This window comes from Penicillium angulare (genome assembly GCF_028827245.1).
Source record: "Penicillium angulare strain IBT 27051 chromosome Unknown utg000001l_segment0_segment0, whole genome shotgun sequence".
NCBI lineage: Eukaryota > Fungi > Ascomycota > Eurotiomycetes > Eurotiales > Aspergillaceae > Penicillium > Penicillium angulare.
The window spans coordinates 3,284,737-3,306,419 of NW_026623160.1; the positions used below are offsets into that span (position 1 = coordinate 3,284,737).

Consider the following 21,683-nt stretch of genomic DNA (forward strand, 5'->3'; position numbering starts at 1 on the left):
TTTATTTTTTCTTCCTTGAAAAAACCACCAACAATACAAACTACCTACATACCACAATCACCCACATCGCAGTACATTGTTTCTTTAGTCGACGAGCTCTTCGGAGTTCAATTACGACCTCTTCATCCTCTTCATCTTCATCATGTCGACCTTCAACGGGAAATCAGACTATGCTCCCGAATACGCCTCCTACAACTGGGTCGGTGCCCCTTCTGACTACTCACTAACCACCAACGAGGCCCTGGGTGGAAACTCTCGCGCCGAAAACCTCAACAAATGGTTCCAATCTGGTGATCAGGCCTATATTATTGTGGCCTCCGCGATGGTGCTGGTCATGGTGCCCGGTCTGGGCTTCCTATATTCAGGCCTGGCTCGCCGAAAGTCTGCTCTGAGTATGATTTGGGCGTGTATGGCTTCTATGTCCGTTATTACTTTTCAATGGTATTTCTGGGGTTACTCCTTGGCTTTTTCCCCGACCGCAACAAATGGTTATATTGGCAATTTACGCAACTTTGGAATGATGAAGACTCTGGCGGCTCCTAGCCCTGGTTCGCCTTTAATTCCGGATATTCTTTTCGCTTTCTACGAGGTATGTTATGATATGATGCGAAACCCCGCATAGCTTTTTTTCCCTTCATTCGACTGGCCAGTTTATTTACATTTTTTTCTTTTTCTTATTTATAGATGCAATTCTGCGCTGTTACTGCTGCTATCGTCATGGGCGCCGTGGCGGAGCGCGGTCGGCTTCTTCCGGCTATGGTCTTTACCTTTGTCTGGGCAACTATCGTCTATTGCCCTCTGGCCTGCTGGGCTTGGAACTCGAACGGATGGGCTTATAAGTATGGTGTGATGGATTACGCTGGTGGTGGCCCCGTCGAAATTGGTTCCGGTTTTACTGCTCTCGCCTATTCCATGGTTCTCGGTCGCCGACAAGAACGCATGATGCTCAACTTCCGCCCTCACAACGTTTCGCTCATTCTCCTCGGCACGGTCTTCCTTTGGTTCGGATGGCTTGGATTCAACGGTGGCTCGGCATTCGGTGCTAACCTGCGCGCGACCATGGCTTCCTGGAATACCAACCTGACTGCTGCTTTCGGAGCCATCACTTGGGTTCTGCTCGATTGGCGTTTAGCCCGTAAGTGGTCTATGGTCGGTTGGTGTTCTGGTACCATTTCCGGACTCGTAGCTGCGACTCCTGCCTCGGGTTTCATTAGTCCATGGGCTAGTGTGATTCTCGGTGTGGTGACTGGTATCGTGTGCAATTATTCGACTAAGATTAAGTTCTGGATCCGCATTGACGACTCTATGGATGTGTTGGCTGAGCACGGTATCGCTGGTATCGTCGGTCTTCTCTTCAATGCTTTCTTCGGTGACGACTCTATTGTTGGTCTTGATGGTGTTAACACTGGTACTGGTGTTGGTGGTTGGGTTATTCACAACTGGAAGCAACTCTACATTCAAATCGCTTATATTGTCGCCACTGCCTCTTACTCGTTCATTATGTCCGCCCTGATCGCTCTCGCCATCAACGCCATCCCAGGCCTTAACCTGCGTGCTTCAGAGGAAGCCGAATTACTCGGTATGGATGATGACCAGCTTGGAGAGTTTGCCTACGACTACGTTGAGGTTCGTCGTGATTACCTTGCCTGGACCCCTCAGCAAAAGGACCAGCTCGAAGACGGTCACCATATCCCTGATGCGCACCGGTATGGCATTGGCGAGCACAGTGAGATGATTGAGGGACAGCCACCAAATGGAGAGATCAGTCAGAGCAGCCGCGGTGGTAGTGAGGTTGAGGCTATTCAGGAAATTAAGGTCACCCCGGGACCTCGACAAGTCGCCGAACAGCACCCAGCCGATGCCATCCCACCCAGTGAGCAACCTTACATGCTCCGACCCGTCAACGAGAAGACAGAAGACGCATAAGCGTGACATACCGTCTCTTCTCTCTCTCGCCTTATTCCTCGTCCTCATCCCCAACTCACCACGATCCACCTCCTCATCTTTACAGCCATTTTTCTTCTCATTTCCCGATTCGCATCTGTTTGATATCCCACTGAGCGTGTTTCTGTTCCTTTCTCGATAAAAGCCTGGGGCTCTTACTTGTTTATTTTCTGTTATGTTTTTCAACTTGATCCTATCACCGATACCTCGAAATCCCATCTATAACCGCCTCAACCTCATCACCTACCTCAACTCAACATACACCTCGACCAACATCATATCCGATACCTCCCTCTTCGACAACCGACATACATCTTCTTCCTCATTGTTGACATTAAGGCTTGGTTTCAACGGGAAAAGTGATTATTATTCCTCCTTCCTTCTGGCCTGGCGTTTATCTCCGGCTCGGACTGGCGTTGTTATTTCCAATCCGCTTTTATATCTCCTATATCTCCTATTGGGATTAAAATGGACTCATGCATATATCTTTTGACTTTTGTTTTTCAGCCTAATGCGAGGTTTTACGTTGTGCGGAATTCTGAAGATACCTTGTTTGCAATATAGACAATCTTGATTTATCCTTTTTATACTACGTATATCCACCTCTATTGTAATCTATTTATGAGGAGCGCAATTTAGGCTCGTAGGGACATGATACATATACTTGGTCACGGTGCAGGAAGAATATCGACCCCGGATGGATACATGTTCCGCGGGACATATCAAATGCCTTCACAATCCGTCCATTGGTCACCTGACCAGACAGACATTCACGCTTCAACACCCAGATCATATGACTTTTATTGATTATTCATGGCTATTTCCCAAGTTCGAATCCGCACTCCAACCAATATTGCCGTGGCCTCGCGTAATGCTAGGAGCAGGAGCAAAGAAACGAGATCGTACCCGCACAGCTTGCATTTGCTGCTAAATCCGCAAGCGCAAATGCTCTGGCACTCAACGCTGCACAACTGATGGGATAGCGTTATCTCCATATGACCATGTGACAGGTCTCGCTTGCCTTGTCTTCCTCCTGTATCTCTCTCTCCAGATAGCTATATGAGTTATTTTCTTCCCGCTCCACCACGTTCCCGTGTCTCTTCAACAACATGTACTCATCTAAGATCAGAGTGTCAATATGACCGTAGGATTAGGGTGAGAAGAGGACTTTGACTACACCTTTCGCCAGGGCCCTTAATTAAAAAGCACATATGGTACATTTCGAACAGAGATGTTAAGATCACAAATTTTCCTGATGGGACCTAAAGCATGCTTGTTTTCCGCTGAACATGTAATGGCAGAAACCCCCAAGTTCTGAGCATCGTACTAAGCGATCACGAAGAAGAATGCCTAATCATCTTCTTCCTTGGCGAGAGACTGCTCTTTCGTGAGCTTGGGGTTGCGAATGCAGAGCGCAAACGCAATCAACGGTATAGTCAGACACAGCCCAGTAATGCAAAGCAGCCTCTGGGTCTCTTGGTACGCCATAATAACATTATCTCGATCCGCAGTTCCAACCGGAGTCACGGCTGCAAATGCCAATGGCTCTGCATAAACCTGGGCAGCGAGTGTCTCATTGCCGAGTCTTTTGGTCAACTCCGAAGGAAGTACCTGAGTCCAGATAGCGCCTGAAATGGTATTTCCAAGGGCGCTGCCAATATTGTAGGATGCAAGGTAGATTCCAGTGACAACGGCAAGATCTTTGGATTAATTAGTAGCTGAAAAGGTTTGATTTTAATCTTTAGGGTTTACTAGGAAACTCACGTTCATGTTTGCTGACAGCTTGAATACTAGCCTGTGCAGGGTAAGAGAACATACCTCCAGCTTTTCGGCGCGTTAGCAAAATCTCATTTAACGAGTGTTTGGAAGCGATCTTACCAATTCCAAGTAAAATCTGTCCTCCAATCACACCGGAGTGGCTTGAGCCTCCTGTTCCGCCCCGGAAGTAAATCAGAATACCAAAGGCCACCATAAATAGAACGGTGCCAGTGACGATAAACGGCTTGAGTTGGCGAACTCGGAAGACAATAAAACCGAGTATGACACCGGTAATAACTGATGTGAAACTGTAAAGGGAACTGATGCGGGTTGCACTCAGAACAGACTCGCCGAAGCTGACGTAGAGCACGGTGTAGAGGAAGTCGCCCTGTAGATACCATGCTGAAAAAATGTCAATTGTCAGTATAAATTGCCAAGCAACTTTGTCGAGTGGTGCTCATACCAGTGTTAAGCATCACAGCGATACCAAGTGCACCCCAAACACCACGGTTTTTCAAATGCTATAAATTGTTAGCTTTTAAACTTGGTCCATTCTTACTGAATCATTTGTGCTTACTTTGAATGGGAGCATGGGATGTTTGCATGTTCTCTCCCAGTACATCCAGACAGGGATAAGGAGAACACCGATCACGAGCGGCGCGATTACCTTTGCTGTTTTCCACTGCGCAGTCACTCCACCAGCAAGAGTAAATGGCACAAGGATGCATGCAAAAACTCCAATCATCAAGATGATGCCCACGACATCCAAGTGCCAAAATAGCTCTACTGTCAATCGTCGAGCGCCCATTAGTTCGAAGGAACTTTTGAACGACTCCAGCTGACCAGATGCCTTGGCGCGACGGTGAACAACCCAGAGCACAGTGATCAATGGGATAGTAGAGACGGGATATATTATAGCAAACATTCCGACGCCCCATCTCCAGCTTGTGACGCGAAGTACGGCAGCGGTTAAGTTCCCACTGATCCAAGTGTTGATCTGCGAGAAGAAATATACGTTAGAGATGCAGTAGAGGTTAGCTGGGCCAGTTTACTCACGATGAATGGTAGAGCAGGAATGTAGGAGAAGAGAAGCCGAGATCGAGTGGATGTGACATCGGCAATCAGCACCTCAACAAGGAGCATGATACAAGTATAGCCAATCTATGATTTTGTTAGAAGAAGTTTGTATGTCTGGGGGTCACTGGGGATTACCTGGTAAATCACAGCGCCAGCCGCGAATGCCTCGACGCTCTTTGCGAACGTTTCAACAATAGTACCAATAGTATAGAATATGATTGAAATGATAATCAGCTCGACTCTGCCGAATACATCTGCAATTTTTGCCGCGGTTGGCTGGAAGCAAGAATAAGTTGAGTTTCATTTCTGATATTAATATGGAGTGAATATGCATACCTGAGCAGCCGCTGCAATGACTGCGCGTAGGACATTAACGGTCGCGAGTAAGCTGTGTTGACCATAACTCTGGGTTGCATATGGCTATACAGATATGAGTAACGGGTCATTCAAAAGGGTTGATTATTCTCAATTGGATTCCATATTTACCTGGTAAGTATAGCGAACCGTTCCATCTAGACCATAAACGTAGGCAACAAGAAAGAGACTCGCAAAGAGGAAGACCCGGTCCCACAGACCAAAATGCGAGGCTAAAATCTCAATGCGTCGAACACCCGGACTCCCATCACCTAGTAGTGGAGCTTCATAATCTGGCGCGGTCCCAGAAGTAAAGTTTGCTGTTTTCTCCGACACCTCTCTCTCCAGCTGTCTGCCACCTTGGTTAGTCGTTAAGTCGGACATTATGACCTCTGGACGCGAAATGAGAAAAGAAGAATCCTAAATCAACCGAAGGTGCGTACTTTCACCTTTTATTTCATTTTCAATTTCGTTTTGTCCAGCCAAGCCCGACCAAAAAAGTATATTCAAAAAGGCGTGCACTAACCTAGTCATCAGCCACAAAACCATCTTGTTATCTGATGAAAATTCCCCTCGGGCCCACTCTCCAGGGTCTCAAGGGTCCAATAGGCGCACCCGATGTGACTTTCCCTGGGCGCTAACGGCTCGGTGGTCGTATTGTAGCCAATGAGCCGGTCCAAGCGTTCTTCATAGGGGGTTTTTCCTCGCGAGAAGCACCAGAGTGAAACATTTTCAAATTTCCAACTTAAGTCCTCGGGTCGTAAGGAATATGTTGGATAGGTCTAGATTAATGTGGGGCTGATGAAGCCGTAACTGTCAGAGATAGCCGGTCACCGAAGTGAATTTAGTTTTTTCACGCCACGCGACAATGCGATCCCACTGCGATCCGGACGGACCTGCACCACTCCACTGTCGCTAATGCCGGATCTGCCCACCTTTCTTTTCCAAGAGCCTAAAATGGCGGGCGCGTGACAGACGACTTTTTGAAGCTTCCCCCCGGTCGGATTCGAGGACCACGTTGTTTACTTATGTCTTCAGGCTTCTTTCTGTTCAAATAGCTCGATGGGTGGAACAATCTCACCCGCCATGTGCATCGGACCCACCGTCCAGAACATTTTCGGCTTCGAAAGTACATCTTCTGTTCATAGCCGGGATGAGTTTTGTCAGGCAACCCTTCACCTCGTGGTTCTTATCAGATGATTGGTTTCTTGGAAAGCCAAGCGCACAGTCCATGGCACCACAGCGACATGCAAATCTGTCAAGCTTAAATAGGTAATAAGCAGAATAATTGGCTGTTTTTCTTGTTCCTATGTTTCTGGCAGTTGATCTGCTCCTTGAAAAAGCAAAGTAGCGGGACTCGAACCATTGAATTAAATGTTCCAATATAATGCAAATGGGATACTGAGATCTGCACTCCTTACTTATTGTGCCACCAGTTGCATAGTGGTGATCGGCAGACATTCAAGGCTTTACAGTCTGCACCTGAAATCGCCTTGTGGTAATATGAGCCAAATATCTCCAGCGTGTTAACATTCCCCCCAAGAAAGCATCCAACTAATATGATTTGGTGAATGAAATCCCCTCTACACATCAAAGTGGGAGATTCTCAGGCTTTCAATCGTCGTGCTGCAAGGGGGCATGAAGAATGTGGTCGTCAGAGATCTTCGAATAAGCATTTTTCCCGTCAAAAAAGTCGGCATATTGAATATAGCAACATTTATAGAAAGCAACTTTCTCATTTCTACTAATTCTGGGTTTTTAGTATTCTATTTTACCCATAATTATCCCTTTACTACTACAGGACAGGCCCGAGATGCCCGGCCTCAGTTTACAATCTGGACCATCATGGCTTCCAACTCCCGATCAATTAGGCTTGGTAGTCGCCAGATACAATGAACCCCTTGACCCATGGGCTGAAGTGGCATCCAACACATATCTCTACGTTAAATCAAATATCAGTCAAGCCAGCGATAATGTATCGCACGATTCATTCAGACTTTACGAACAACTACCAAACGAAGGTCGAGAAGGTCAAACATACTGCCACCATATTTACAATCAGTATGATTCGCTCCAGCCCATCGTGATTTTCTCCCAGGCAGACCCTTTCGATATGATCGGTCCAGAAACAAACACTACCCAGCAAATGGTCGAGAAGGCTCTCCAGAAGCCCGAACCCGAGTACGATCCTGTGACAATCTATAATCACAATCTTCTCCACGACCTGGCACAGTGGAGCAAGATCAATTGGTCTTCTCCAGAGGAATCGTATTGGATCACGGCCAATCAGCTGAAGTCCCTAACATATGCTCCGTATGACATGGCGACTTTCTGGAAAACCATCTTCGGGGTACAGCATCCTGCTGCAGTGAAGGTGTTGCATGGTGCTATTTTTGCAGTGAGACGGGAAGCGATTCTGCAGCACCCTAAAGAGCTGTATAAGAATTGTTTAGATCAGTATACCGTCACAGGGAAGGGAGCTGTGAACCCGGAAGTGGGTTTCTTCATGGAGCGGATATGGCTTGCCTTGTGGGGCTCTCAATACTGGTTATCTAATTCGTCGACAGCCGATCGATTGTGAGCTTACCAAGAGGAAGAAGCTACGTGATTTCCAGGAGAAGAGAAGGGAAGACTCGTGCAAGATTTCTAGTGATTTAAGAGAAAGGCTTGATGCAGCCTTTGAAGGGCGGACAATTAAGTCTAAAGTGCCAATACATTTGCTCTTGAAATTTACTGTTTTTAAAGTCATATTTCACGTTTATCTAGACGTCGGGAATGGAAGCATATGTTGAAAATTTTAGAAAGAATAATTTGGTGATCGCCACTAATAGGATAAATCTGAGACACGCTGGTACAGAATGCAAAACAGCTCAGAGCACTAATCCCGTCTTGAATGAAACATTGAATGACTTCTTCAGCGACATACTCTTCAGATGCTGTAGGCGTTGATTAAAAGTCCTTCCTATATTTTGAGTCAATAATTAGGCCATATACATGGAAGATCTTAGAACATACCAAGTTTTAAGCTCGTAAGTGGAGAAGTTTAGGGCATGCAAGTGCCAGGAGTGCTGCCAGTGCTGCTGCAGGCACCGCTACAGCATGCAGTACCGGAAGCACAGGTGGTACCCTCTATATTTCCATGAAAACATTGATTAGTTCTCATTCCTCCAGATTGGCAACTAGTGCCACTAAAAAAACAGGTAAAAAGACTAGAAATGATCAAACATACCGGCAAGGCACCGCTTTTCAAAACCAGAGTTGGCCGGGCCAGCGGTAACACCGATGGCGAAGATAGCAGCAATGGCGATGGAGAAGAACTTCATATTGATGATAGATGGAGAGATTGATCTGAATTGTTAAGAATATCGAATATGAAAAGGACAAGGGGTATTGATCACTATTTATACCTTTTCCTCTCCATAGGAAATTGTGTAGTTGTGTTTCTCGAATAATCCCAAACTTGCCGAAGGCCGAAAGGATTCATAAAGGATCTAGTTGACCCATCTCGCAACCTCCACGGACATTGTGGGATTTTATCTGATTGAATCTAAAGTTATCTGCCCCCAAATTGCTCCACTTTTTGGTGGGGTGCAGAGTGCTGCGGTTAATCAAAAGCGTAGATCAGGTTCAAAAACGGTGAAGAAAACTTGGCAGATGCTTAAAGGGGCGGCCCCCGGGGCCGCCCCTAACTCACTAAAATTTATGCTTGTACACTCCAAAGAAGGTATAACAATAAAAGTTATACTTTGCTTATTACAGTTGAATATTCTTCACTTGAATATCCAGCCCGTGTTATATCACAACTTGATCACAGAGAAAAGACAGGAGGCCTTGATAGGTTGGTAACAGGCTTTATCAATAGCAGGTTTCGAATTTTCAGTACATCCAATGTAAATGACACTCTTATCAGGAGATCTCCTATAGGATCTCGTGCACTTCGCCACATCTCGAAGTTTTATAGTTAGTCGCGCACCCCTCCTCTATACTCCCGCTCAGAGGGTGCTTACCTGTTATACTTAGTGCGGACTATTGAGACGAATCTTCGAAGCTTGTATACCTTTCTAAGCAGACAAATTTTTGACAGCTTTCTTGAGTGCCTGCGCAATGTGTTTGCAGTGAGAATACCAGTCGGCGCTGCCTTCCAGAGCGACAGCTGAGCCACTCTTGATGAGCTCATCTCACTGCGAGATCTCGAAAGTACGGTGTGGTGGCTAATAACAGTGGGGAGCCCTAGTGGAGGCAATAGATCGGCAAAAACAATAGGTTCGGCCGGAGTTGAACAAATGATCAGATTAGATACAATAGCAGATGACGTATTTATGCCTGTGTGGGTCTTGAGAAGAGGGGAGAGCAGTGAAAGAGAAAGAAATAACGAGCTGAACCCGCCGCCCATTTTCACAAGTATTTCAAATTCATCGGCGAGAACTCATTCCTCAAATTTCACGGATCCCATAATCTCGGAATTCAAGCATGCTTTCATTAAGTTTCCACGGCCTTAAAGACCGTTCATAATGGGCATTGAGTAAAGGAAAGTCTTGTTAAATTGTATACTAACTAGAATGCCGGTCTGTTTTGGCTGGCATTTCAATAGTGATGATAAAGGCAACGAAGTCGCATACAAAGAAAAAGAAAAAGAAAAAGTGAAAAAAGAGAAGTGGAAAGGAAGAAAAAGAAGAGTAGTATTCTGCATTACGCATAGGTAAATATACATACTATCGCGTCTATTGCAACCGAGTCTATCCTCCCATCCTGTCCGCCACCATATGCCTCTGTCAGATTGGCTTCATAGATAACAACTTCGCATTTGGAATTATCGTTTGAGCTGTCTTTGTTCCAAGCGACAAAATCTGAAATACAAGATTGGAGTGTATAGCGAGTGATACGAGTAAGATCTTCAACATTCCCGATCCCAGATGAAGCCCGCTCGCCCCCAGGCCAATCTACGGCGCATAGAAGGGTAAATATAGAGCCATCAGATCCGGTAACTGTAGTCAAGTTTTCCCCCGGGCAAGGACTTGAGGCTATTCCAGTCGTACCCGATGTGACAGGGGCAGAACTAGTAGTAGATGTAGTATGAGTTGTCGTAGTCGATACTGAAGAGGTATGGGAAGATGCAGAAGAAGAGCTAAAGATGATGATGATATATTGTCAGATATGGTATAATTGTTACATCCTTTCGAGAGACTAATAAGTGACCTTGATATCGTTGAAGACTCAGTAGTATGCCGATTCGCGAGTGTTCCCCCTACTCCTCCACCAACCGCGGCTCCAATGATTATCAACAGGGTGATACCAAAGAGTGTCCAAAAGACCATCGGCTTTAATCCACATATCGTCCTCGGGGACTTTTGTTCATCTTCAGCTCTGATGTTGGGTCTGTGTGGCCCGGAGACGTAAATTGGGTGTTGATTCTGGCTGACTTCTCTATCGGAATAGGACACTACCTGGTGCCTGGGTCATCATTTCTGAATTTTTCTTGCGATTCTCTCAGTTGAAGTCCATCCATGACCTGTTTATCAGATGAGAGAGAATTGTGACAAAAGAATTAAGTGTACTGAGGGCCATGAATCTGTGTTCTCGCGGTCGCAAAGTATAAAACATCCGGATATTGCGGCTCTTAAGAGCGCGCGACAGAAGAATTAGCAGGTGAAAAAAAAAATTACAATTTATGTTGGCAATTTGCGACTTGGAACAAGGGGGATAACTAATTGTATGCAACTCTGGAAATCAACCAGTCGCATCGACTCTTTAACCGACATTCCCTTTCGCAACTGCTGGGGCCATCATACTATGCATCTCGAAGCGCCTGGATCGTTGGGCGAGCGGGCTGGAAGCGGATCTTTGCCGCATTGGCTTAGAGGCCGCTGGCAATAGCTCGGCGATTGAACTCATGTCGCTATTTTAGACTTGAATATTGAGAAGTCCTATATAAAAAGTCTGACAAAGTCAAAAAATATACTGTTTTCTGCAGTCTGGGTAATTACACAATCGCGTATGTGTACTTCGTATTCGAACAGGCCTAGAGGGGAGGGAAAAGTCGCGTCGGCGCTTCGGACGCGCAGGAAATTGTGGAGCAATTTGGTGGCGTTCAGGGCGCTTGGTTTGACGGCCCTTAATTACATGTCGGGTAGTGAAAAGGGCATTACTAAAAATAAAACAAAGACAAAGACAAAGCACAAAAAAAAGAAAAAATGATACAGCAGATTTCGCATGTGGTCACCCAATACACTACTGACTGACCGACGTATGGCAAACCTTGGAAAGGTTACCGATGTACACGTGCATGCCGGCTTGGCCTTAGTATTTGTTTCGCCTGAGGGGCTCCCCGCATTTCTATTCTACCATACCCACCACATGGGCAGCATCCAGGCATCCGCTCTTCCTCTGTGTTCATCCCTATACCCGTCTCCCACGTGAAAGAAGGTTGAGAGGTTGCCGCATGATGTTCTTGACAATTGGAGCTGGCTTTCGTTGGAGTCTTCCGGATTTTGATTCGGGGTGATGCCTCCAACGGCTATGTCGAGTGATTACCCAGTAGGTATTGTCTTCTCAGTGTCGTTCTTGTGGCTCATTCCGAGCGTGGATCAGAAGGTTGAAAAAGGCCCTTGGTTTAGGCAGGTGGGAAATGCGGTGTTGGGGTATCCAATTTGACTCGAACGTATTGGAAAAGGCCGAATCCAGAGGATTGTGCTATGCCACCTGCCGTCAGTGCCAAGAAGCTTTTTGCAACGATTTCGACACGCGACAATCCTCAAAAAGCAGTTGACAAACCGGATCTGGCGGACAGTTCGATCAATGTGTTTGTGTCTGGGATCCACCATTGCATTGAGGAAAGAATTCAAGCCATGAACTGAATAGCTGATCCCACGATTTCTGGCATTGAAATCGGCCAACGAGAACAATGTGGTAATCCTTATGTGGAAGGGCAGCGTCAACTTGTCAATTTCAGGGGAAAGGGATGATGAAATGTCGAAAGCGAGAGAGGTGGATTCTTCGCCCCTTGAACGTCACTTCATTGTTAGCAATCCATTGCTAGAATGGATAAGCTTCAACAAATTTGTTCTCCATATGAGTCAAAACTTGTCCAGCCGGCGTTGTCGCTGGCATAGTGGAGCATCAAGAGGGACGTCGCTAGGATGGGCAGGTTAAAAAAAACGGCCCACTGAATCATGCCCAGCAGTTTCCTCAGCCAGGGCCTTTGGCGGGGTATCATGGCAAAACGAGCCCTTGGGCAAGGGCAAACCGGGGTTCTCCTCGGGCGCAAGCAGACAATATTACACCAGGCAAGTCGGCCACGGCGACGGCGACAGCGAATACACACGGAATATTGAACCAGGGTTGTCATTACCAACAACCAATATTGAACCAGGAGCGCTGGCGAGCACGAGCAGACAGACAGTATTGAAGCAGGGTTGTCATTGGCAAACACCAACAACAGATATTTAATCAGGGGCGTCGGCGTGAATGACATGACACGACGAATGACATGACACGACGAATGATGCTTAAACGGGGTCGTCGACTGGGGTGCCGAACTGACTTTTTTCGGACATTTTTTAGCCAGGGTCGTCCTGGGACGGTCTAATTTTAACCAGCGGGCCATCACGCTTGTGAGGAAACAATCGGGCCGGATTGTGACTGGTCAGGAGGCGGGCAACTTCGAATTGTGATGGCCAAAGCAATGCGTGCAAATAATTTGACCTCCTCATGATTGTTCGAGTGGTATGGACCATACCTCTTCGCTGTAACAAAGCCGTCGTCTGGGCCTGGTACCGTGCTCTGACGAATATACTTGACATAGGCCTCATCAAAAGAAAAGGCTATGACAAAGCATTAACCTTGATTTTGGCTTAACAGGAAGAAATGCCTATCATGAGAAATTGGAGTCGTGGTACTTTTGAGAAAAGCCACGAACTCCCCAGTTTCTTGCAAGCATACTTTGGGCTCACAATACTGACGACAGCGTCTCTTTGCCTCTAACAAAACCTTCGGCGTGCCATCCCGGGCTACAAGTAGCCCATCGACAAATACCTTAAGCTTCTGGGCGCCGAAGTCCCCCGTGATGGATTGCCGTCTCGCTGACCATCCGCAACGGACATGGGGACAGAGGACCGTGATTCCATCCAAGAAAGAGATGAGGGATGATATAACCATCTCCTCATCTGCGACTCCATCTGATATGGCTTTGAACAGCCCACTCTGTCGTGATCGAGCTAGCTGCATAATGCCCAGACTGAGGGCTGTCTCGGAGGTTCCTGGTGCCTCGGGACTCCAGAACGTTGTTGATTGATTGTTCCTGACACATTCCAGATAGGCCCGGAATGGTGGAAACAAATCTAACCAATTTCTAGCAGTATCCAACTCTCTGCGAAGCTCTGTCTCAAACTCCCTTGCAAACTCACTGCCGGACACGAGAGTGGGCCAGATGCCTCTCAGCGACAGGAACTGCACATGGCTCATATTTGATCCACCATGCCAATTGATTCTACTTGGAATGGGAGGGCGTCCTTCTCTCGGAAAAGCTGTCGCGACTTGAGACTTCCACTCATCTCGACACGCCGGGACGTCCGGATTGCTCATCGTAGCTCGTGCTTGGATGAGAGCGAGAGGAAAAATCCGAAGAGAAAATCGAAATTGGGGGTCTCGGTCGACTGTTGTGGGGGAAATGCTGTAAGGCTGAGCGTGGCGTTGAGGAGAGGGACTTATCGAGGAGGGGAGTTTGAAGGTATTTGCAAACTAGCCTAGTAAGAGTGCTTCTCATAGCTTCCTCCCTGTGCAATACAACTCACTACGCATCGTGCCATCTGCCCACTTCCACTAGAAGGAAGCTCACCTAGGCAGCCGTGTCTCCAACGTACCTTCTCAATTCGGATTACAGGCAACTAGGCCCCTAGACCCGTGATGGTACAGCCTTTCATTCACTGGACAATCAAGAGTACGACAACATTGAAGAGCGATTTCAAAGTTCGACCGTGTGGCTCTCACTAACTGCAAATTTGACCTTGTCTTCACAGCAGGTAGTCCAAAGTATTGTTTATACTCATCCAAGCACTACCCGTGAATTACCATGGCCCTAACCGTGCCTAGTCACCTGTTGGTAATATCTCTGACAAGATTTTTGATCTTATTCCTGTTTATTGTGTATGGGGTATCCTTGACTTAGAGAATATGTGCTAGGATATAATGAGTACTTAATAGGGTTTAGATAGCTAAAGAGATTATACTATAAAGTTGCTGATCTAGCTTATCCTTCTTAAGCTTAAGAATTTCGACTCAGAAATGGGGGCAAAATACCGCTAGACCAAAAATGCATCATGGGCTATTCCTAGTCTATATAGTTATTGTTATATCGGACAAGAAAGAGTAGAGCTTATTTCGGTAGGCGAGCCTACCCTGGGCGATATCTTGCTCGTAATATATTGTAGATCATTATCACTCAGTTACTATAGTCATTTGATATCGAAGCTGGTCTGTCAGATACTGGAGAGCCTACCATAGTCGACCCTATTGCATACACATATAGCCTTGTTATGTGAGCTTTACCTTTTAAGGCTTCATTCAAACCCCTAGGGCCTTGGGTGCGTAATGTCATCACCAAAAATGGGGATACATACAACAAAGATCATGCAGAAGTGCTAAACCAAATTGGGAAATCATCCAGCAAACTCTAGCGGATGATTCTACCAAAAATTTGGGATGTATATGACTTTTAAAGTCGCCGGTCCCAAAAAGACCAGACCGGTCCCTAACGGGCGGGCGCAATCCGCTGAGAGACCTGACTAGTACTATTTTGGACGGCCAAACGCCATGTTTATGGTTCGAACTCTGCCGTGACTGATATCCGATAACGAATTTAGCTTAGTATTATTTTCAAGCTTTTAGTTGATATATCCATTTTTCTTGAGAAGTTTTCCAGTATTTGCATAATCTCCAGGACTCTACTCCACTGACTTTTACAACGGATTTTCTTTACAAACTGAAAGCTGCTTTATCTCAAAAACTTCAACATGCCGATTCCCCCTCCCCCAATCTGGTTGCAAGTTGGAACCGTCGTGTTAAATTTCGCTGCACTTTCTTGGAAGTGGAAATTTCTCAACGATTATAATGAACGAGGCCGGAGAGTGAATCTCCTCGAACAAGAATTAGCTCAATTGAAACTTAGCAACAAGGCTACTGGAGACAAAAAATATCCACCTACATCACCAGCAGAGTCGCATTCGACTACTGGATCACGCTGAAGAGAAGTTTATATTCGATCAAATGAATCGCGAAAAAAAAAAGATTCCGAACAGGTTGCGTCACGGTGTCTCGTGGCTGATCAACTGCCAAGAATGCAGCTTTACAAACCAGACAATAGTTGCACCTCTTTTTTTTTCGACTTGTGAATGTTGAATCGAGTGCAAAGGCAACGTGCAGGGTGTGAGTTTGTCTCCATGACTCATGGTTGATTATTGCTATGTGTTGCTAAATCTGGCATCAAAATTGTATTATAGTATCTATAATTTTTTCCATATACCCAAGACTGAGTTACAGTTTGCAGTCATTGAATTGAATTATCTGATGGTCTGGCAGTGTCCACTTCCTATGTAGAATACTTATTTGTCAAATTTTAGACCGTCACCTCGGGCAAGAAAAAAGGTGCGATATTATATACTGTAGTGAGAGGCAGCGGTATGGCTAAGCACATTTTCTGTATGTAAAGGTGTATCTTAGCTAGTATAGTAACCCAGATATTCGCTTCTCTTCTTCAGCTACTCTTAGAGTGGTCAGTTTTAGTCTTCCACTAACCCCAGTGGAGGTTACCTGTCGCGGGAAGTCCGTTCTCCAAAGAGCACGTCCCCCTCTAAAGCATTAAGGAAACAAACTACAACTTTTTGAGTTTTGAGATCTACCGATTTCTGTTGAAAGCGTCTACATCTAATAATGAGCCCTAGGTCAGTGTTGAAAGGTGAAGATTTTGTATTTTCTGTTCTAAATTAGAGGAATCGGTGACAACCCCCCGGGCGATGCTAGTGTCTTGGTGTCAACGCTGAGCACATTGCTATTCCCATGCATCTATCTTTTAACAACAGATGATATCATTCGCGTGTTGCAATAACTCGATAAAACATCACTTGATGGGTTTCAGAGCCGATGTACCAGTGGTACCTCGAGAATACCTATTTTGATTTGTATGTACTGCACAAATTAGCTCTTGAAAGTAGAGGATGACTGACAGGGAGGGGAAGCTATAGACTCAATAAGTTTCTTAAAGGAAGAAGATATTGCAAAGAGAATGACAGTGTGTCAAAAGGCCGAGTGGAAGGGAGATAGTCCCATGAACGGTCTTTAAGTGGACAGCCGCATTGTTGGAGCTTGACAAAGATGGATAAAAGCGTCAATTTGCCTGACTGGTGTCCAAGATATCACGGAAAAGAAAAACCCAACCCCCTTTGCGCTCTTATTTTTCACCATGGGAGACAGAAATAGGACGCTGATGTCAATGTCCTTCTGAAAAAATCTGTGATACAAATCACATGCGCTGAATGGTGTCAGGAAGGCCATTTAAATGCAAGCGATGAACTAGGAGCACGAAGATTCTAATACTGAGCGGTCCATGGCAGGTTCCTTGAATATATAGGGATACATGAGGCGGGTCTTCTTGGGTTTCTGACAGGCCTCATAAGAATTTTTCCCTACCGCATCAACCGGAAAACAGCCAGGATGTTGCTAATACACCGATGGAAGCTTGAAAAGGTACACCGGGTACTATGATCTCTCATCCATAAGTATGATGGCGCTATCTTGGTAGATCTCAGCACTGACAATATCTTCACATAACAAGCTAGAAATATGGCCGATCATCATCGCCGTGGCCCTAGAAAGCGAGATATGGACGGAAGAAAATTGAAACTCAATCTGAAAGATCTCCGTATGGATCGAGAGGAACGCAGTGTCGGACAAGGAGGGTGCTGACTTCAACTCGTGATGGGAAGATTGGAGAGACATCATAAAATCATCTTGATAAGCCACAAAGAGAATGCTCTTGGTTAGCAACACGGTATCTTGGTCAAGGTATTCGAGCTACTTATCTTGCATTAATCTCTTGAAGATGCCCTGGCCCGACCCAACCTCCCAACCCTCGGCCACGGGCACCGGTTTTTTTGTGGTTTTTGTTGATTTTCAACTTTTTTGTTTTCTTGTGAACGCAGCAAGAGCAAATTATATCGCAAAAAAATGGATAGCGAGGCGCCATGGCATCAGCGGACCTGATCAGCCGAGAGGCAGGCCCCTATGGCTCCTGCAACCGCCGTCACAAGCGAGCTGCGATGCCCACCGGAATGTAGGCCCCTATGACTCCTACAACCGCCTTAATCGCAAGTCCATTGAGGTAACATCCGCCCGCAATGAACTCATTCAGGAAAGAAGCATCAGCTCTTCAATCACTGAATAGCTCCACGATGGTTTTTTGACCACCTGAGGTGTTTGTGGGGGCTCAAGAGGCTGGCTTCGTTCAGCTGGCACACCTCTAGGCTGAGCCCTTTTGAATTCAACCCACACCATCGCGCCGGCTATGATGTGTCCGATCCACCTGGAGTGGGCGGGCTTAAAGTAAACGCGTTTCATTGCTGAAAAAACAGTAGAGAATGTGGTAGGCATATTTCGCGACTTAGATGGCTACGGGAGAGAAAAAATGAAGAAACAAGAAGAGTCCGGGCGAGCATCATGAGATCTATGTTTCTTCTCGTACGTGCTAGGGAAACTACGATGGTGGTGAATCCAAATGGCAAGTGCGGGCACTCGAACGATGGATGGCTCCAAAAATGGTAGATGCGGGCACTCAACGGGTTTAAGATACTTCGTGAACTAGTAACAATATCATGAACAAGTGTGGGTTGCTATTGATTTTGTATCCCAATTTTGAAGTGCCTATTCTGCATGATGGAGCTTCCAACGAGTTTCAGCACACCAGAAACCTGCTAATTCCGGACAGAATATCTGTGGATTTCCCACCTGTTAATCTTCTCACTTCTACTATGATCATTGATAATTCTCATACTGGTATCGTCATTAATACCATTGCAATTTCGGACCATTTCTGGGTTTTCATATTCTATGATGTGTAAGTTATTCTATTCATCTGCCTGGACAATGCAAGGAAATTCAGACTGAGTATAAGTGTAATTAGATCGTAAATACAGCTACGGACACAACTATGTCAAGCTCGGGGTTGTCGAGGGCTCTTCTACAGGGAAATACCGGGTAAATTACCAGCCCTCTGATCCAGGTACTGAAGCTGGTGGTGTTTTGGACGGTTACAAAGGACGGGTTCACTTCCCAGCCGCCTGCTGGGGCTTGGTAGCTCAGCTACAGCTCGATAGTAATGGATCAAATGTAGACGCCATTAGGCAGCTTCAGGACAAGATGGCGGTGACAAAGCCAGCCGTGCCAAATGCTCCTATGGCCCCCAGCCTGACCGTTAATTTGCTGACCGAAGGCATTTTGGGGGCCATACTCTGAGAATTTTACATTTGACCTGTAGATCATTCGATATAATCCTACTCTTGCAGTTCGGGACGTTCTATTTGTCGTTTGCAGTGTTCACGCAAGCCGAGTGCTCCAATGGTCATTTTGAAGCGGGAGAGGACCCGGTTGCTCTCCCAAGCGTTTTGGTGTTCAAGACCCAACTGCAGGGAAACTACGGCAATAATTACTGCATCAGGGCTTATTTTGCTCAATCAAACTATCTGGCTATGGATACGAGCCCGGAAGTCTACCCTATTTACTCCGATGGGGAAAGCAACTTTAGTCTGGGCTTGACAGAGGTATATCTATTAAAGTTTAGTTACAAACCTCCCAATGGGGTGTCTAACTTCTGGAGCCTTACTACTTACGGCGCCGATCGAGATTTGATTGCAAATCCATTGAATCAATTCTCACTCGGAATTTCCTCCAAGCTGACGTATTCTGATAGAGCCCCGGCATATGGTGGAAATGAAAACAGAGACGATCAATTCCAGGGTCTCATTCAATCATCGTACAATAAGTTGCCCAGCAACTGGTCCTCTAAGCAAGGCACCACATGTGTATAGCTGTGCAATAGATCTCAGCATTCCCAAATAATGTGCGTGGACACTGATTTTTGGCTCGCTTTGCAGCTGGTTACAGGGACCTGCCGCTGGGGGTGTACTTTATCTTGCCCGTAAGCTACATCTGCCTTAATTCCGCGATTTCAAATGTTGCAAGTCTAATGCTAATTCCCAAAGTGCACTTTTACGGACCCGCAAGTGCGCTGAGTGATGAGTGTTGGAAATATCATGTGGTTGAAAAGATTGGAGCAATCACTGAGTAAGTCTTGGGAAATTGACTAGGGACGGAAAGCAGATTAATGATAATATTTATACAGATGATCTCTTTCGTCCAACGCCAATAACCAACAGCAAGTCTTGGATCATTCTCGTGGTGCCGATCTCTAGCATTGCCACTCATCCTTTCGGACTGGAAAACTTGAAAGTACCTGGAAAACCTTACTACTTGAATTTGGCCTGTTGGTTTCTTTTTCATTTTTCGATTCTACCTGGCAATATGAAACAACTGTTAGTTGTTAAAGGTGCAATGCGGTAGAACCGATAGCCAGAATCTTGAAACCGAACTAGCGGAAAGTACTTGAGTATTTCCTGTTTGATCTAGTACACTTTCGGGGTGTATCATATGGTACTATTAATTTCTTATCCTTTGGTTATAAGAAACCACCATTTGTCATTTAGCAAGTAGTCCACGTTAGAGATAGTAATAGTAATCAACTAGCAGGTAGGCGGCTAGTCTGATCAAGGGGTTATGCTACCTATATCTCCTCTAGACAAAATATCAGATGGGACTATCGTTAGTGGATTGATATAATATATCTGGGGGTGCTTGCTAACTGATATTTCTTCTATGGGTATTATACTCTCCTACCAGAACGACCTTCTAGTATGTTGAGATAAAATTGAAATATGGGGAAAGGAAAGATAGGAGAAAAATGAAAAGAAAACTAAATTCGGCCCCACCAGGTATTCAGAACTATGTAAAAGAATGTGAAATAGCTAAAGGAGGGTAGATTGTATATGATATGCTTATGTAAAATGTTCGACGAGCAGAATGTAAATTTCCGGAGTAAATGAGTGAAAATGCAAAGCCGGAGCATAATTTCGCAAAGGCTAATGGTAGTCTTCGAATGGTTGAGATAAAACATACTTTAAAGCAGCTGCTTGGGAACTCGTCACATTAAGGGTGTTTCTGCAACATCTCTTCGAGTTTCTGGTTGAACTCGGTTTCATTGAAGTCGACGCCTCGACCGCGTATTTTATGGCGCGTTTGGCTGTGAAGATTTGCTTCTTTAGATGAGAATTTTCTTTCTTTTCGACGAAAAGTTGATTCTCAAGTGCCAGCCTATCCTGCCAAGACTGCTCGTGTACAGACTCAGAAACTCCCTTTTGCATGGCCAGGGCATGTTTCAACTGTAAAGAGGTCATGAAGTCTGAGCTCTGTGACGATTGGCCCTATCTAATTATTTATTATCCTTCTATTCAATTTAAGGAATACTCAATATATTTAGATATTAGAAGGATTGACAGCGGGGAAAGGGGAGGGGAGGGGGAAATAAATAAAACACAGCTGCTTACTTATCCTCCCCTCAAAAAACCAAAATATATATTTTATACACTACCTAAAGATTCAGGTGAAGAATATTCAGGTAGGTGAACAGCTGCCTGAGCAGCCCTGAAGAAGGGCTGAATAGAGCGGCGAGCCACCCACGCCCAAACAGTCGGCAGCTGTGGGCGCTAGGTGACTATCGAAGTAGTTTTGACTGTTGTATGTTTTTGTTTCTTGTTTTTTGTGATGTCTAAAATGATCAACTGCGAGATGTATATGCGGGGGCAGAAATGTGTTGATCGCGAAACTGGGGAGGTCGGATATCTTGTACCTTCCGAGGATTTTAGCACGGTACTAGTTTTTGCTGGAAATTGAGCGCCTAGCCTGAGAAAATTATAGTTGACGTAGAAGAAGGCAATTTAAGAACACAACCCTAAATGATTTACGTCAATACAGCGTCGCGATCGATACAATACATCCATCACCTTGGTGGTTGTAACATTGGAGTGGGGGAAAAGCATGGGGGCCATTTCTGCTTGCCCAATCATCATTTTCGGCCCGAATCTCTCTCATGGGGGGAAGGAGCTCCTGACACTGTAGCCCACCTTAATGCCGAGTCTAAAGGGGCGGTATAGTGGACTCCCATTTGGCGACGGTTGAACCTTACCTTCTTGATCGTTCTAACAACTTGACTCCATATTTCTGCAAAGTCTGACCCTCAATTGACCGCCGAGCTAAAAGCGATTATATACTATTATCCCGACCAATTTATTTTCTTAAGATCCCGGGTGACACGGGATTCACAAAATGATGAACTCTAGGCGTTAGTGAGCCTTGACGAGCGACTAAGAAGGAGAAACCAAAAATTTGGTTTTTATGTGAAGATATTGCCCAGGGTAAATGACAGATTTGATCATATGTTGGGGGACTGAGCA

At 45.6% G+C, this 21,683-nt stretch overlaps 8 protein-coding genes across 8 annotated transcripts; 4 read left to right on the top strand and 4 right to left on the bottom strand.

The window, feature by feature from the left end:
* Positions 1–142: 142 nt before the first annotated feature.
* Positions 143–1,926, top strand: N7478_001158 (ammonium transporter; the record flags this gene model as incomplete). The annotated part of the gene is made up of 2 exons (XM_056917373.1): positions 143–589; positions 685–1,926. 2 exons carry the CDS (start codon positions 143–145, stop codon positions 1,924–1,926), a joined length of 1,689 nt encoding a protein of 562 aa, XP_056785253.1.
* A 1,368-nt stretch (positions 1,927–3,294) lies between these two features.
* sit1 (putative siderochrome-iron transporter Sit1) lies at positions 3,295–5,517 on the bottom strand (the record flags this gene model as incomplete). The annotated part of the gene is made up of 9 exons (XM_056917374.1): positions 3,295–3,644; positions 3,709–3,768; positions 3,823–4,104; positions 4,166–4,223; positions 4,280–4,699; positions 4,759–4,863; positions 4,915–5,055; positions 5,116–5,199; positions 5,266–5,517. 9 exons carry the CDS (start codon positions 5,515–5,517, stop codon positions 3,295–3,297), a joined length of 1,752 nt encoding a protein of 583 aa, XP_056785254.1.
* A 1,429-nt stretch (positions 5,518–6,946) lies between these two features.
* Positions 6,947–7,714, top strand: N7478_001160 (uncharacterized protein; the record flags this gene model as incomplete). The annotated part of the gene is made up of 1 exon (XM_056917375.1): positions 6,947–7,714. One exon carries the CDS (start codon positions 6,947–6,949, stop codon positions 7,712–7,714), a length of 768 nt encoding a protein of 255 aa, XP_056785255.1.
* Positions 7,715–8,176: 462 nt separating this feature from the next.
* N7478_001161 (uncharacterized protein) lies at positions 8,177–8,456 on the bottom strand (the record flags this gene model as incomplete). Its single annotated transcript, XM_056917376.1, has 2 exons — positions 8,177–8,262; positions 8,363–8,456. The coding sequence occupies 2 exons, from the start codon at positions 8,454–8,456 to the stop codon at positions 8,177–8,179; spliced, it is 180 nt and encodes a 59-aa protein (XP_056785256.1).
* A 1,393-nt stretch (positions 8,457–9,849) lies between these two features.
* N7478_001162 (uncharacterized protein) lies at positions 9,850–10,583 on the bottom strand (the record flags this gene model as incomplete). Its single annotated transcript, XM_056917377.1, has 2 exons — positions 9,850–10,258; positions 10,330–10,583. Coding segments are annotated over 2 exons (663 nt in total), but the record flags the coding sequence as incomplete, so codon positions are not given.
* Positions 10,584–12,966: 2,383 nt separating this feature from the next.
* On the bottom strand, positions 12,967–13,713 carry N7478_001163 (uncharacterized protein; the record flags this gene model as incomplete). The annotated part of the gene is made up of 1 exon (XM_056917378.1): positions 12,967–13,713. The coding sequence occupies one exon, from the start codon at positions 13,711–13,713 to the stop codon at positions 12,967–12,969; it is 747 nt and encodes a 248-aa protein (XP_056785258.1).
* A 1,427-nt stretch (positions 13,714–15,140) lies between these two features.
* On the top strand, positions 15,141–15,371 carry N7478_001164 (uncharacterized protein; the record flags this gene model as incomplete). The annotated part of the gene is made up of 1 exon (XM_056917379.1): positions 15,141–15,371. One exon carries the CDS (start codon positions 15,141–15,143, stop codon positions 15,369–15,371), a length of 231 nt encoding a protein of 76 aa, XP_056785259.1.
* A 2,778-nt stretch (positions 15,372–18,149) lies between these two features.
* N7478_001165 (uncharacterized protein) lies at positions 18,150–18,633 on the top strand (the record flags this gene model as incomplete). The annotated part of the gene is made up of 2 exons (XM_056917380.1): positions 18,150–18,235; positions 18,315–18,633. The coding sequence occupies 2 exons, from the start codon at positions 18,150–18,152 to the stop codon at positions 18,631–18,633; spliced, it is 405 nt and encodes a 134-aa protein (XP_056785260.1).
* Positions 18,634–21,683: the final 3,050 nt, after the last annotated feature.